This window comes from Schistocerca nitens, chromosome 2, assembly GCF_023898315.1.
Source record: "Schistocerca nitens isolate TAMUIC-IGC-003100 chromosome 2, iqSchNite1.1, whole genome shotgun sequence".
In the NCBI taxonomy this organism is placed as follows: Eukaryota; Metazoa; Arthropoda; class Insecta; order Orthoptera; family Acrididae; genus Schistocerca; species Schistocerca nitens.
Window position 1 is genome coordinate 1,074,492,046 of NC_064615.1, and position 15,477 is coordinate 1,074,507,522.

The following is a 15,477-nucleotide window of genomic DNA, read 5'->3' on the forward strand; positions in this document are numbered from 1 at the left end:
CTCAGATGTTTGAATCACTCCAGAGAGTTAAGCATCTCTGGAATTATGTACACCTCTGACTGTGAAAATCATAAGGGAGGGGAATGTGTTCATTGCTGTAATGGGTGAGTCACACAATAAATTTGCAGCAGAAACAGCTAAATTATGATACATAACCTCACTGGACTAACCAGCAAATAATACTCATCATACTTCAGATATATGTAATGTGCACATAACTGCATCTCATGGCTGCAACATGGTGCCAAAATATTCCTTGCTAATAAAGGTTGTAGCCTATCCCCGATGTTATTCAATCTGTATATTGAGCAAGCAATAAAGGAAATTAAAAAAAAAGCTCGGAGTAGGTATTAAAATCCATGGAGAAGAAATAAAAACTTTTGAGGTTCGCCGATGACATTGTAATTCTGTCAGAGACAGCAAACGACTTGGAAGAGCAGTTGAACGGAATGGACAGTGTCTTGAAAGGAGGATATAAGATGAACATCAACAAAAGCAAAATGAGGATAATGGAATGTAGTCGAATTAAATCGGGTGATGCTGAGGGTATTAGATTAGGAAATGAGACACTTAAAGTAGTAAGGATTTTTGCTATTTGGGGAGCAAAATAACTGATGATGGTCGAAGTAGAGAGTATATAAAATGTAAAATGGCTCTGAGCACTATGGGTATAAAATGTAGACTGGCAATGGGAAGGAAAGCGTTTCTGAAGAAGAAAAATTTGTTTACATCAAGTATAGATTTAAGTGTCAGGAAGCCATTTTTGGAAGTATTTGTATGGAGTGTAGCCATGTATGGAAGTGAAACGTGGGCGATAAATAGTTTAGACAAGAAGAGAATAGAAGCTTTCGAAATGTGGTGCTACAGAAGAATGCTGAAGATTAGATGGGTATATCACATAACTAATGAGGAGGTATTGAATAGAACTGATGAGAAGAGGAGCTTGTGGCACAACTTGACTAGAAGAAGGGATCGGTTGGTAGGACATGTTCTGAGACATCGAGGGATCACCAATTTAGTATTGGAGGGCAGTGTGGAGGGTAAAAATCATAGAGGGAGACCAAGAGATGAATACACTAAGCAGATTCAGAAGGATGTAGGTTGCAGTAGGTACTGGGAGATGAAGGAGCTTGCACAGGATAGAGTAGCATGGAGAGCTGCATCAAACCAGTCTCAGGACTGAAGGCCACAACAACAACAACAATAAATATTACTAGTAAAAAGTGACCGAAGCAGTTAACATTATTTCATAAATTTAAATTACAGTCACAGAACTCAAACAATTCTGTGAACATGGACAATATTAAACAAAACATTACAGTTTCACTGTATCATTAGAACCATTCCGTCAATGACCTTTTCCATTTATTTTACTCATTCTGTTCAGAAGATTAGCATTACAAGGAGAGCGCCCCAGGGATGGGATTGATTTTTTGAAACCATCTACATGGTGATGTAGGTTACGGTCCCAGGTAATTTAGAAATTTAAAAAACTACATTTAAACCAATTATTTGAACAAAACTCATAATCAAAGACAAGATCTGAAACCAAAACATTTTAAAGCACTCAATGAGATTAGAATCCACAAGCTCCTGTGTGTCAAGAATGTGCGTTGACCACTACACCAAAATGCCACTGTGTGAACAATTACTATTTTTTTGCTCTAGAGCATCACGCAGAATTCCAAATTTATTTTCATCAATTACCTGCAAACAAGGTCCACACACGTCAATGTCTGCAGGGTTTGATATCTGGGGTAACCTATATCACCATACAGATGGTTGCAGAAAGTCGATTCCATCTCTGGAGACCTCTCCTTGTTACAAAAATGAAAGATGGGTTGATCAATTTGTTGCTCTACACATCAGCATCAGTGCTGACTGTAACAGGATAATAATGACCAAAAATGTCCCTGGATCATACACATACCTTCTAATTGTTTTTTGTTGTTTTTGAATTGTGGGATGCAAAACTTTCCTTCAGAGAGTTCACTTTTCAATAACAAACCTCATTTCTATGGTACTCCTTGGATGAAATGATAACATTGCTGGGTACACATCACCACCCCTCTTTCACTGCACATCCATTTTGAACATCAGGGTTGATACCAATTTTATCTGATAAACGTTATGCTGATGATTATTATGACTGTTTAATTGTGTCATTAAAATAATGTCCTTAGTAATATAATTTATCACAATCAAACGAACAAGTCAGGTCGTTCCTGTTTAGAAGCTAGCAGTGTTTGGGGTGTTCCCAGACCATATTATGGTTGCTGTGCAGGGTAGGCAAACTTGCATTGCCAATTCCCTGTACTAGGCTGCACACATATCAGATGATCAGCTATGATGCACAAACCTTAGTGCCTAATCCTTGTTTGGGGGATGAGGGGCAGGGGATGAGGGCAGAAAGGCGAGGGGTTGGAGGGGGCAGGGGAGGGGAGGAGGAGGGGAGGGGGAGGAGAATAAAAAGAAACGAAAAATTCCAAACACAACATGGTGAAAACTAAATTCCTTATTACATTTCTGGCTCTCTCCCATTCATTCATTAGCACACTATAACACAAGCAATCACATTTAAAAGTGAAGCAGTTGTCTTGATGTAGGAAAACCACTAAAATAGAAATGAAGGAAATGAACAATCATGAAACTCTCTCCTGGGTCAACAATAAAAAAGGGTGAATAAGGCACTTCAGAAAAAGTATCAAGTTTTAAAACTTAAAAAACTCTCATCAACAACTAAAGTAAAATGCTACAACCTCCAAGTGAAACTTTACAACTGTTTGTATTACAAAACTTGAAGCATGCCATAAAAACTACACTCTGCTAAGTCATCTCATGAAAGGGAATGCATACATCACGAAATGTTCTGTTCAAAGATAGATCATAACTATTAGGCCTACATCCCTCCCAAGTGGCTGTAAGAAAGTGTTATTGTCAGATAGTACATTACACAAAATTGCAGCTTAATATTCCACATGCCCATTATTCCCATGATTGAATGATACTACATCTTCAAACCAATGCAATGATGAAGGGCCATATTATACCACAGTTTGTGGTATACACAGTTTGATACTTTTTCTGGGGTCGACAGAAGAGTCCGATCCCACGCGTCGGCTTTGACCCGTGACGTAAGGGTGTTGTCGTGTGTGACGTCATGTTTGGTTTGAGTGTGGCTGTCTCCAGTTCTGTTTTATCTTATTTTATTTACTTTTCTGATCTGTTCGTTCTATCTCGTGAGATTTTTTTTTAAATTTAAAAACACTTATTACTTATTTTAATTATCTGTTTCCTCCAATTTCTGTTTTAGTTTATTATATTTATCTTTCTGATCTGTTCGTTCTATCCCGTGAGATTTTTTTTTTAAAAGACAAAAAACACTAATCAGCTACTGAAGCATCTTTATCTTCTATGGGTTGCAGGTGTTACGACCCCTGGGGAGGTGGGTGGTCATGCATGGCTGTCTTCACTTACATGTTGTAGCTACGCAATGCGTCTAAATTTGTTTACATTTAGTTTGCCCCCCACCCAAAACACCCCATTTCCCGCGCTTGTCCCGTTAGTGTCATTAGGCTTCTTGTGGAAAGTGTGTGTGTTTGTTTTAGATTTCCGCCATATTTGTGACGTCATGGGTCAAAGCAGACGGGCGGGATCGGACGCTTCCGTATTTCCCTTTTTCTGAAGTGCCTTATTCACCCTTTTTTATTGGTTGCCATGTCAGCTAACTAATTTTCCAGAAGTCCTCTGTGCGCTGATTCCAAATAGAAGAACACTTTGCAGAAAGAAATTTAATACACATGTAGCATTTAAATCTTAAGACAAACCACTAACTCTGTCAACGATGGAGAAGGAAATCTCTATACTGGAGTGCACAGGGGTCTGGAGATGGCATTAATGAGATGCCGAAACTGGTCGTGTAAATAAAAATAACTTCTGAAAACATACGACTGTCTGTTAATTTTTCTTTAGTAAATATCTGACCGGCCACTGAGCGGTATCCGCAATGGATCAAAAGAGAGTTACAAAACTGGCTAAACTTCATAATCAATACCATTTCCGCATTCTGTTCATAAAGTACCGTTACTCCTTAGTCTATGGAGTCACAGCTTACAATTACAATCTCACACGCATAAAAACGTATGAACTTTACCAATGTAGCATTAAAAGCAATCACAGAAGTCTTTATAAGCATAGTACACTGACACACGTCTGCAAAATGAATTTATTATATGAAAGACCACTACAATCTCTCCGTACTCATGTTGAGGATTTTTGGGAATATGGCAGTGTGACAAATTTGCAACGGCAACTGCATGAAATTGTGACATGACACAAATGACATCGAACAGTTACGTTTTGCGTCGCTCAGTTAGTGGTGACATTACGTTAATAATACCTGAAGATCGCAAAAACTGTCTGAGTTATCTATATGGTGTGACGAAGCAAAAACATTCGGTGGTTTATTTGTTAAATGCATCGGTTTTCGGTATTTAGTTCATAAAACAACGTAAAAGCTTACATCATTTCCAACTCCAAGACATTTGAAGCCACAGTTAATCAGCTTCCAGTGTACTAAAGCAACTAAAATATCTTCTTTTCTTGTTATTGTGTTTTCTACAAGACGATACAACAAGTCCCATCCAAACAATTCCTTTGCACCTGACATGTCGTCGGCTAAGTTTATTTTTCCACCTGATAGAATATACTTGTTCTACAAAAGCAAAACAAAACTCCCAAACATTTTCAGAAACTGCAGAATCATACACTTTGCGTCAAAGATGATCATACTGTCAATGATAAAATGTCATTCGATATTAAGTCATACTTTAAGAAAAATAGCACACACTGTTATGAATCATTTTAATGTAATGTAATAATCTTAAATTTATTGATTAGAAGAGTTAAAATTAAAATTGTTTATGAAATTGTGTTTGAATTTAAAATGTTTTTCCGAGAAAAGAAACAATTCAGTATTGTATTAAAACTATTTTTTATATACTACATGTGAATTAATTACATTTAAGACGAAACGGTGTGCTAATGATTGTGTCTTAACGATAGCTCGAATCTACAGTCGACTTAGCTGTGTTGAAAAAAGAAAACACTTTTCGCTCTCTGACAAGTGAGTTCACAGAGGTTCAGTTTCAAGATGGCGCATTGTGAGCAGTAGTGAGATGTCCGTGTGCCGTTCAATTGTAAATTACATTCCGTAAATGAGATGGGGTGAAAATGTGAAGTTCCGGGAAACGCAGTGAAAGTCGTTTGGTGTATATATTTTTGTTTAATTTATTCCAGTACTCATTATTGTGAAGCATCATGGCAACCGATAAAATTAAAGTTGCGGTGAGGGTTCGCCCTTTCAACAGGCGAGGTATGTATGTTACAGAATATAAACTCGCGCACGTTGACATGCTCTATTTTTTATAGTATAGAACACCATAGGTTTGCACAGATGGTATGTTTGTCCTCGGTGTGGAGTAATGTCAGATGTCATCAAAGTTAGAATGGTGAAAACATTTCCGTTGTGTAGATGTCATTTAAGCGCAATATTTTTTTAGGTCTTTTTTTTCCCTATTGGTACAATGGAATTAAGATTTGTAAGGTGGCAGGTTGTCTTTAACAACGTCTTATACAGAAGAGTTTTCGCGTTAGCTTTGAAATTGTTTCGGACGTTTTTTATGTGCAAAACAGTGCATGAGCTGCTTCACGTAATTATTGTCTTGTCATATACTAAGCGTAAAGCAGAATGGAAAAGAATTACGACCTATTTAGACATCAAAATCAGATAAATATGTTTTTCTCTAGTAGTCAGTTTGTTGTCAGTAAATGAACAAGCTATAAAGCTCTACGGTATGCATCTGTATTTTCGCTTAATGCAGTATGTGCTTCGATTTACAGAACTTGAGCTGGGAACCCAGTGCGTCGTTCGGATGGAGGGTCAGCAGACCATACTTCATCACACTGAAAGGTAAGAAATGGAAATACAGTTTCAGGCACTATCATAATTCTGTAGATAATACTTTTAAAAGTGATATAAATTGTAAACATTTTTATTGACTCATCTATGGTGATAAATGAGAACTTTCAATGCAAAAACACCATCATCCGTCGTGACTGCTTTACATTTTCTTTTAGATACAATCTCCACTCAACGTAGCGTATGTTGTTGCATATGATTTACTTTTGTCGGGTATTAAGTTATAGCATATGTCATAGTCTCGCAAAAAAAAAAAAAATACTTTTCGTATAATTTCTCATTTGTTTTACTGTTTCCATTGACTGACACTCGTGCCTTCTCCTAATACAGTAACGTTTTTATTTTTTTATCGGTTTACTGCTACCGAAGGCAAGGACATAGCTCTACGCGCGGTGGAATTGTGGAAGATGGTGCCGTCCTGTCAACAACTGTGTGTTTGGATACGGATATCCTAGGCAGTCATGAAGGAAGCACACTTAGTGACGTGTTATAAGGAACCGCCCAGTATTCACTTTGGAGCCACACAAGATAAATCCTGGTATCTCGAGGCAGAAATCGAATCAGTGACTATTATATTACACGCTCTGAACAGATACAATTTAAATTTGTGTTGTTTCTAAATGTATACGAGAAGTTTGAATCTTCAAGATGTGTACAATTTCACTAAACTTCATACTTATGTAATGTATTCTTTTCCTCTCGTTTTCGCTTCGCCGAAATAATGTGCCTCGCGATAACATGAATAATAATGAAAGAGAAATAATAAAGATCGTTAGTGTCGAAATGGTGTACCACCCCTGTACTCCTGTATCTCCGCAATGGGGAAAGTAAGGTCTGCATCTTTTCTGTTTTTCTCTTCGTCTTTATATTTCACCTAGTTTTGATGTGGTAGCTAACTGGCATTGTATTTGATTCGATTAATATAGAAATGTTCGCCAGAACACTACTAACAAGGGAACCTCCCCATCGCACCCCCCTCAGATTTAGTTATAAGTTGGCACAGGGATAGGCCTTGAAAAACTGAACACAGATCAATCGAGAAAACAGGAAGAAGTTGTGTGGAACTATGAAATAAATAAGCAAAATATACAAACTGAGTAGTCCACGCGCAAGGTAGGTAACATCGAGGAGAGTGTTAGCTTACGAGCGCCGTGGTCCCGTGGTTAGCGTGAGCAGCTGTGAGGTCGTTGGTTCAAATCTTCTCCCGGGTGAAAATTTTAATTTATTATTTTCAGATAATTATCAAAGTTCAGGCACTCACACATAATCAACTTCGCTCTCCAAAATTCCAGAACATGTTCAGATTTGCTTGGACATATGTAGGATTTGACGGTCTACGCACGGAAACATTTGAAAACGTAAAAAACATATGTTTTGACAGAGCACAGGGAAAACTGTGCGACTCTGAAACTGTTGCATTCATTTGATGCAGTTTATGTGACAAACTCTTATGTTTTCATCACTTTTTTTGGAGTGATTATCACATCCACAAGAAAACCTAAATCGGGCAAGGTAGAAGAAACTTTTTACCCATTCGCCAAGTGTGCAAGTTAGGTGGGTCGACAACATATTCCTGTCATGTGACGCACATGCCGTCACCAGTGTCGTAAAGAATATATCAGACGTGTTTTCCTGTGGAGGAATCGGTTGACCTATGACCTTGCGATCAAATGTTTTCTGTTCCTATTGGAGAGGCACGTCCTTTCGTCTACTAATCACATGGTTTTGCGGTGCGGTCGCAAAACACAGACATTAAACTTATTACAGTGAACAGAGACGTCAATGAATGAACAGACAGATCGCAACTTTGCGAAAATAAAGAAAGTAAAATTTTCACTGAAGGGAGGACACGAACCAAGGACCCTTCGTTCCGCAGTTGCTCACTCTAACCACGAGACCACGGCGCTCATCAGCTATCATTGTCCTTTATGTTGCCTATCTTGCACATGGACTACTCAGTTTGTATATTTTGCTTATTTTTTCGTAGTTCCACACAACTTCTTCCTGTTTTCTCGATTGATCTGTGTTCAGTTTTTCAAGGCCTATCCACTGTGTCAATTTATAACTAAATCTGAGGGGGGTGCGATGGGGAGGTTCCCTTGTAAGTTTATTCCGCCCAGCTACGAGGCGTGTTTACTTCTTCAATGAAGCAACCATCTAATGAAATATTTAATCGTATGATACTTTAACGTGCACCTGTTTTTTAGTGTTTTCCATTACTGTCCAGAACCATGGAACTGAAGGAGAGCGAAGGTAATGTTGTTTAAGTTTCCGTTAAAGGACAGTGCGACCTTCGCCAGGATGCAAGGGGGACGCATCTGCCAATGTCAGGTCATGCTTCACGTAAGATCAACTCAGTCATGGTTCATTCAACAAGGTTGATAAAGCTGATGTCTTACGTTGTCTAGCTGAGCGAGTGTCCATGTGACAAAGGAACATCTCGCCACATCATAAAGCAGTTTGGAAATTATCACATATGGTAAACAGCTGCATTTCCCTGGTTACCTTTTCGTGTGTAACTGAACTGTGAACATCTTTTTGTCAGTGGTAAATCTCAGATCGGATGTTCCATTGTTTAAGATATAATTACAATATTTCAGTGCTGTTATTAGTATAAAGTTGCTTTCCCTATAATTGAAATCCGGCGTTGACTTAACGAAGACTGCTGTTCTGCATTGAGAAGTAACAAACAAATGCACTGAGTGCCAAAATTTCGCTCGATGCTTAGTTCGTCCCGGCATTCTTTTACGTGATGGGCAATTCAGAGAACTGACTGGACTGGTTTAATGTTAGTTCCAGTAGGGTCGCAGGTTTTTAATACAGTCTCGTTCCATATTTCGGCCCATCCCTTAGGTGCGATCACTTAGGATTGTTTTATCAAACACCTAAAATTTTTAACACTTCGTTATTCCAATCATTCGCTTTATTCCCATCGCTTTAGGCTAATCGATTACACCCAATGGATCATTCACATCGAACAAGAATGTGCAGATGGTGGTCCCATCACAAATTGGTGGGCCATCCCTCGAATCTTGGTCCGGGCGCCCTGTTTAAGGCGAGCTTTGGTTTAAGTCCTGTCTAGTTCACTTTCTCGTGTCTGTCAGATCCAAGGCAAGCGCAAAACTTTTCATTCCGCTCACAAACAGTACTCGCTAGCCCACTCACACTCCTGATATTTGCCATGGTGTGGTAACTAAAAATACGTAATATGGAGATACGAGCCCGCATCTCGTGGTCGTGCGGTAGCGTTCTCGCTTCCCACGCCCGGGTTCCCAGGTTCGATTCCCGGCGGGGTCAGGGATTTTCTCTGCCTTGTGATGGCTGGGTGTTGTGTGATGTCCTTAGGTTAGTTAGGTTTAAGTAGTTCTAGGGGACTGATGACCATAGCTGTTAAGTCCCATAGTGCTCAGAGCCATTTTTTATGGAGATACGAACCAATAGGTCGTCATTGGACAGACTAGTGACTGTTGGAGGTGACACAATTTACGTTCATTATAATCAGATCCTTAAGGTGCACTGTATAGATCGCTTGCATTGTACTGTGCGCTCAATTTTCCCCATTATATGTACGGAGGGATCGTTTGAACTGGTTGTTGGTCAAATCTTATCTTTACTGCCCCTGCAGGAGCTGTCTGCATTATATCTCCCTTCGAAACGGATTCTGGGATATAAACGAGTGCCTTGGTTAGAGGTGTAAGGGTTTAGGTTTTTAAACATTTCCGTGACATTCTTTTGCTGTGAGGAAAAGGAAATTAACCATCATTCATACTTTTGTGTTTAGCTCCGATGAACAAGTTTTATTTGTATCAGGTATCAACTCAGTAAACAGGCATTCGAAAAGTAACTAGGCATTAGATATATCGTCCATTGTGCAGGCTCTAGGCAATTTGGTAATATCGTACAAATGAATCGAGATCGATCACTGATTTTATACATTACTGAATCCATTTCGTATCTCAGGTTTATATGAGAATATTGAAATTGTAATGATTTAATCAAAGCTTTCTGTTATTGTAGGCTATGTGGCACACACTTACACATTTTGGGTGATCTCAGTTCCAACGCCGTACCGCTCATCCTAGCTTTTACCTGGTTTCCTAAAATCACCCAGGCGGATACCAGGCTAGCTTTCTTAGGAAGACGCTACCGATTGCTTTCTGTAACATATCCCGGAGATACTGATCTGCCAAAGCGTCCCGAATGGAACTTCGGGGAAGAGGGGGGAGGTTAGCGCCGCGTTCGCTTTACAAGAAGATATGTCCTTCCGCAAAATTTGATTGAAATCAAGAAGCCAAGTTAATGGCTGTGGAAGAGCAAGGTAAGAATTTGACCTGAGAGATACGCCATTGGTGTCATTGGCTTTATCGTGTAGTGTAGTCGGCTTTATTATGTAGTGTAGTAACGCAGATAGTGTCTACTGCACTCATTTAATCATACAGCACCAGTTCTGTCCAAATCGATGTTTTCGGAATACGGCGTCATCAAAGACCTGGTCAGTTTATCGCCAGCGGAAATTCGTCTGAGGTTTCCGGAGGTCTATAAGGGGTCTGCTCCATCATGATCAACAGTTAGAAGCTGAATGCAGGTTTGACGCTGATCCACGTTTTGGGACATCCCTCCACTGCAACCTTAGAGGAAAATATCAAGACATTGTATAAGATAGGCATATCAGAAGAAAGGGAGCATCATATTTAATGTGAAGAACTAGCTGATATCTTGCGCGCGCATATGCTAATTCATACCAGTAATTTTGTTTACCTGTTTTTGAAAGTACAAGAGCAGCATAGAAACGCCAGTTTAACGGTAAACTCAGTCGTCATTTATAGTTTAGCTGCTAAGGTCACGAATAAGTGTTTCTGGCTGAATAAAATTGTGTGCTTGGCTGAAGCATCTCACCACGACATCCGATTAAACCGTACTACCCTTCTCCCAATCCCCCCGGTCGCTATGTACAAATATGGGTTTCCTGAAAACAGAGAAAATACTTATAAAAACAACTGAACAAGTCTAAAGAGTTCTGTTCGACTAAAATTAGACGTGTGTTACCCGGTCTCGTTACTGGTAAGTCTAGCCTCCAAAAAAGCTGTGCATTCGACACAAATATGGTCGTTTTCGATTACAATTATTTATACACGTCCACGTCCCTTCCTTGTTGCCACACTCACCACAAAGGACGCTACGGTTCTTTACTCCACGGAATTTTTTTTACAAGTGCCTATATTTGAACAAAGTTTGGCTAAATGTCCCCAGCTGTTCCAGAGCTAGCCTGGAAAACACACTTTTTTTTCTAAAAGCGCTGCGATATACAGATGCCCAATTTTCTGGACACCGACCGAGGATCTGATGCGAAAAGTTTCTCAGAATCTGATTTCGTACGTTGATTTGTTACTGAAGATGTGTGAGTGAAACACTTCATTCCAAAAACGAAGCAGAAATGAAAGCAGTGGGCGGTAGCCAGTGGACCTGCGCGAAACATGTAAAATGGGTTTCATCAGCCGGCGATGTTACGGTCACTGTTTTCTGAGATACAAAGGTGCTTGCTCTTGTGGGTTTTGTTTGCAAAGTGTAAATTATTAACTGTTGAATACTACAGAACTATTATAGACGGACTGGATTAATTCAATAGACCCTAATTCTAATATTTTAAAAATCAATCCAAATTCGGACAATGCATGCAGTCAAAAATTTAGTTTGGCATTGACAGAACTGACGTATTTGAAGCACGAATTTTTGTAGTCTGCCCTATTTATTAGATTAGGTAGGCACCTAACTTAAGATTGTTCTGAGCGCTCCACTAACTTTCGTATGTCTTGTGCATACTCGGTTGCCTCGAAGTCGTTGAACCAGTCATTAACGTCCTCTTTCAGTTTGTTGTCATTTGCGTCCAAAAAATCGTTCAATTTTGCAACAAGATGGTAATCACTAAGGTCAAAGTACTGCATTTGAAGAGGATGTTCAAAAACGTCTCACTTCGTCAGTTACATCTGAAGGTCGGCCTAAGCGTTCATTGTTATGAATTTTTCTTAGTATTCCATTAAACATGATGCACCATTTTCTAATTGAAATATTTATCAAATTTCCATAATTTTTGGTTATATGTCTGTAAATTTTGATGGCGTGCCCCCCTTTTTTTTTTACCACCAGAAAGCTCGTAAGAGGCCGGGTTGTTAATTTTGTCACACATTTTAAAACTGCACAGATAAGCGCTAAATGACAGGTTCTCCTCGTTGTTAATGCCATACTGGCGCCAACGGCTAGTAAAATCTGTGCGAGGGGATGGGGTCTAGAGTTAAGCGGTTCATCAGATCAAAATGTTCTTTCCTTTCAGAATAATGCTCGTAGTACATATAACATATGCTATGGGACAAGCACTGATTTTACCGGGGAAGATAAGTCATTAGCTGTTCTGAATTCAAGATAACACTATTAGAAAGTGCGGGCATCTTGGCACGTTTGGCTCCAAATAACGACATCTGTTATGATGGCCCACAATCGATGAATTGCACTCTATAGAGGCCATTCAGTGTGTTTACCTCTCTCGAGGAGAGACAGTGTCTAGACAATCTGGTGTACAGAGCATGCCAAGTTGTCGGCACTCACTGCTCGCCGTGCTTTTCTGCCAGGCGGTCGATAGTGTGTACACGATTGTCATGTTGTAGTGTTTCCTTTTAACATTACGTAAAATAACTAGACTTCTTAATTTATGGTAGTGGCACCACTCTATGGGGATTTATTCCGGAGACTGTTGGCAGCGAGAATTGATTTAAAAGTGTCAGTATAGCTTTTATCCTAATTTTTATTGTGTTCAACTGCAGGTAATGTGATGTTCTTTCAAACATAATAAAAGTATATCAGTACACCTGTGGTGGTTTCTTAGTAACACTAACAAGAATCAGCTGTGGAGATTAAAATAAGCAAGAAAAACATTGTGCAGAGTTATGTGCTCATGATTGTTCAATTTTTAAAGTACGGGAAATTATAGATTATGGACGTAAAATTGTGCGAATTTTCGATCGTTTGAAGAGTACATTCGAAATATTTAATTAAAGCACTTTGTACATATTGCAAATTGACACAAGGGTTTTATTAAATGTTCTATTCCACTATAATCTGCTGTGCGTTATTACGAACTGTGCTTATGGACGAGAGAGAAAATTTGCTTTATATTCTTAACAAAGGTCGCGTAACATCGTTGGTATAGGCTACCCTGCCAGCAAACGATAGGCCGAAACAATTGGATAATCAGAATACTTCAAAAGCCTAACAGCCATTCGTTTGAATTAAAGTTAGTGATGATTTGGTTCAGGTAGCCTGTTTTTGCGGTTGTCTTTGTTTCTTTCACTGATCGTGAGTTGAGGCACAATGCATATTTATATGTTCGTCTGCCATGTTTCAAGATATTTAAGTAAAGTATCGAGTCTTGCTTTAATCTGTAATCCATCCAGTTACGACAATGTTCTCATTCTCTCTCGCCAAATGTTGTAGTGTTGGGCTCCCAGCTTGCACCACTAATAACACATTAGGTTTTTCCAATCCATGTATTTCGGCGTTTTAATGTATGACACCGAACTGTAGGTGTGGTGCAAAATTGTCTTCCACGCAGAGATCTGAAATTTTAGATTATGACGCATTTTGCTCTTTAACATAAGCTGTTGTAACTTATAATGAACCTCGAGATAATCTGCGCAAGTCAGCGCCTGCAGTGACGGGCAGGTGTTACATTTTCTCTCTGGTTACTCGATCGATGGTTTCCTTACTCTTCCCACTTAGTGAAATCAAGAATAAGAGCACCCTGGTCAGTTCCAATGAGTGCACGGTCTAATTCGCTTTTTCCTTGTTATGTAAATAGAGCTAATAAATCAGCTACAAAGGGTAATTTTAGTTGGCGATTTATCTGGTAATAAATATGCAACCAGTCGCTTTTTCCAGTTTATTGGTGCGATTTATTCCACCAAAACACGTTTTCGAGCCATTGCAGGCTCATCGTCATACGGAGGTGTTACAAGAACATTATGGTGTGGACCAAGTGGAGCTACATCACAGAAAGTGAGTCAGTGTAAAACCAACTGCAGCTAAATACTGTGTATATCTGTGTACATAGCTTGATAATGCACGTTATAGGAGTAGATTTGATATAGATACCATAAGGCAGTGCACTCATCAGCACTGGGTCTAGCTACACTTGGTCCACAGGAGAATGTTCTTGTAACACCTCCATCTGATGAGCCTGCATTGATTCGAAAACATGTTTTTGATTGAATAAATCGCATCAAGAAACTAGAAAAAGCGACTGGTTGCATATTTATTACCAGATAAATCGTCAATTTAATTCGCAGTCGCAGCTCGTCATCCACAACGGATGCAGGCCTATAGTATTTCAGTGTCTCGAGTAAGTTTGAAACTTCGCAAGGACTATCACAAGAATAAACCTTTGTTTTCAGTAACCATTAAAATATGTGCGGTAAAACGTCTGAGAGATCTATATTTTTTGAGTAAGTTCTTTTGAAGAGTATGTGAGCATGTGATTCGCTAAGTGATTATTTTACTGGATTTCATATGAAGTAAGTGGAAAGTAACAAAGTGTTGCGTACTTATTAACCTCTCACGTGGTGTGTGGTTGCAGTTCAATAATTGGGAGAATGAAAACAGAATTAAAAATACATTAAACTGTTCGACAGTGCACTATCGAAGAGGAACTATAAATATTAGCACTTGTAAACAATGAAGCGGACAGGCAGAGTAGAATTTTGTTGTACAATAATAATAATAATAATAAACTGAGGTGGCAGAAATGGAATTTCCAGAATCAACATAAACATGAGAAAATCTGCTTCAAGAACCACCCACGGGGTGAAGCGTGCGTTTCATAAGAAACATTTGATACAGATTGAGCAAGATAAAAAAAAAAACTTCAAATGCAAAATGGATACAAACCCTAGTCAACAGTTCAAAGATACCAAGGGGGAAACTAGTCCACAGTGACGAAGATAATTTCAGATTCTAACAAGGAGACATTTTCAATGTTTCCACAGCTGCGAGGATCCAGAGACCGCATTCGTTTATGAAAACAATCCAGACATTTACCCAGCGTCGTCTCCACCTACGAAGGAAGAAGTCAGGAATATCAACCACAGAAGGACTACAGTGTCGCCGAAGTATGGAAGCATGCAGTGGGTAAGGCAGTTGATAAACATGTTGCAACTATTCAAGAGATTTGGGAAAGCGAAAAACGTGCAAGTGGATGGACCTCTGCTGTAATTCATACACTAAGTAAGAAAGGGGAGAAAAGACGTGACAGAATATCGCGGAGTCTGTCTCCTCCCAACTTCAAAGATCCTCCCAAAAGCTTAATAGAATGGGTCGGAGCAACAACTCGAATCCATAAACGTGCGAATACCAAGACTATTTCAGGAAGGGACGATTATGTGCTGAGCAAATTTTGAATCGGAAGTCGATCCCTTTACATCTGAAACTAAGGAACGGGAAATTGATCGAAC

The 15,477-nt window shown here is 39.2% G+C and overlaps 1 protein-coding gene and 1 long non-coding RNA gene across 2 annotated transcripts in view; one reads left to right on the plus strand and one right to left on the minus strand.

The window, feature by feature from the left end:
• LOC126237470 (proteasome inhibitor PI31 subunit) overlaps positions 1 to 4,763 on the minus strand; it is a 115,645-nt gene extending 110,882 nt beyond the window's left edge. Inside the window, exon 1 of the mRNA XM_049947613.1 lies at positions 4,523 to 4,763. Within this exon, the coding sequence (XP_049803570.1) occupies positions 4,523 to 4,669 (147 nt within the window). The 5' untranslated portion in view covers positions 4,670 to 4,763. The remainder of the gene's footprint in view (positions 1 to 4,522) is intronic.
• Positions 4,764 to 5,145: 382 nt separating this feature from the next.
• On the plus strand, positions 5,146 to 6,741 carry LOC126237471 (uncharacterized). The gene is made up of 3 exons (XR_007545074.1): positions 5,146 to 5,374; positions 5,902 to 5,971; positions 6,350 to 6,741. It is a non-coding gene; the product is annotated as an uncharacterized LOC126237471 (long non-coding RNA).
• Positions 6,742 to 15,477: the final 8,736 nt, after the last annotated feature.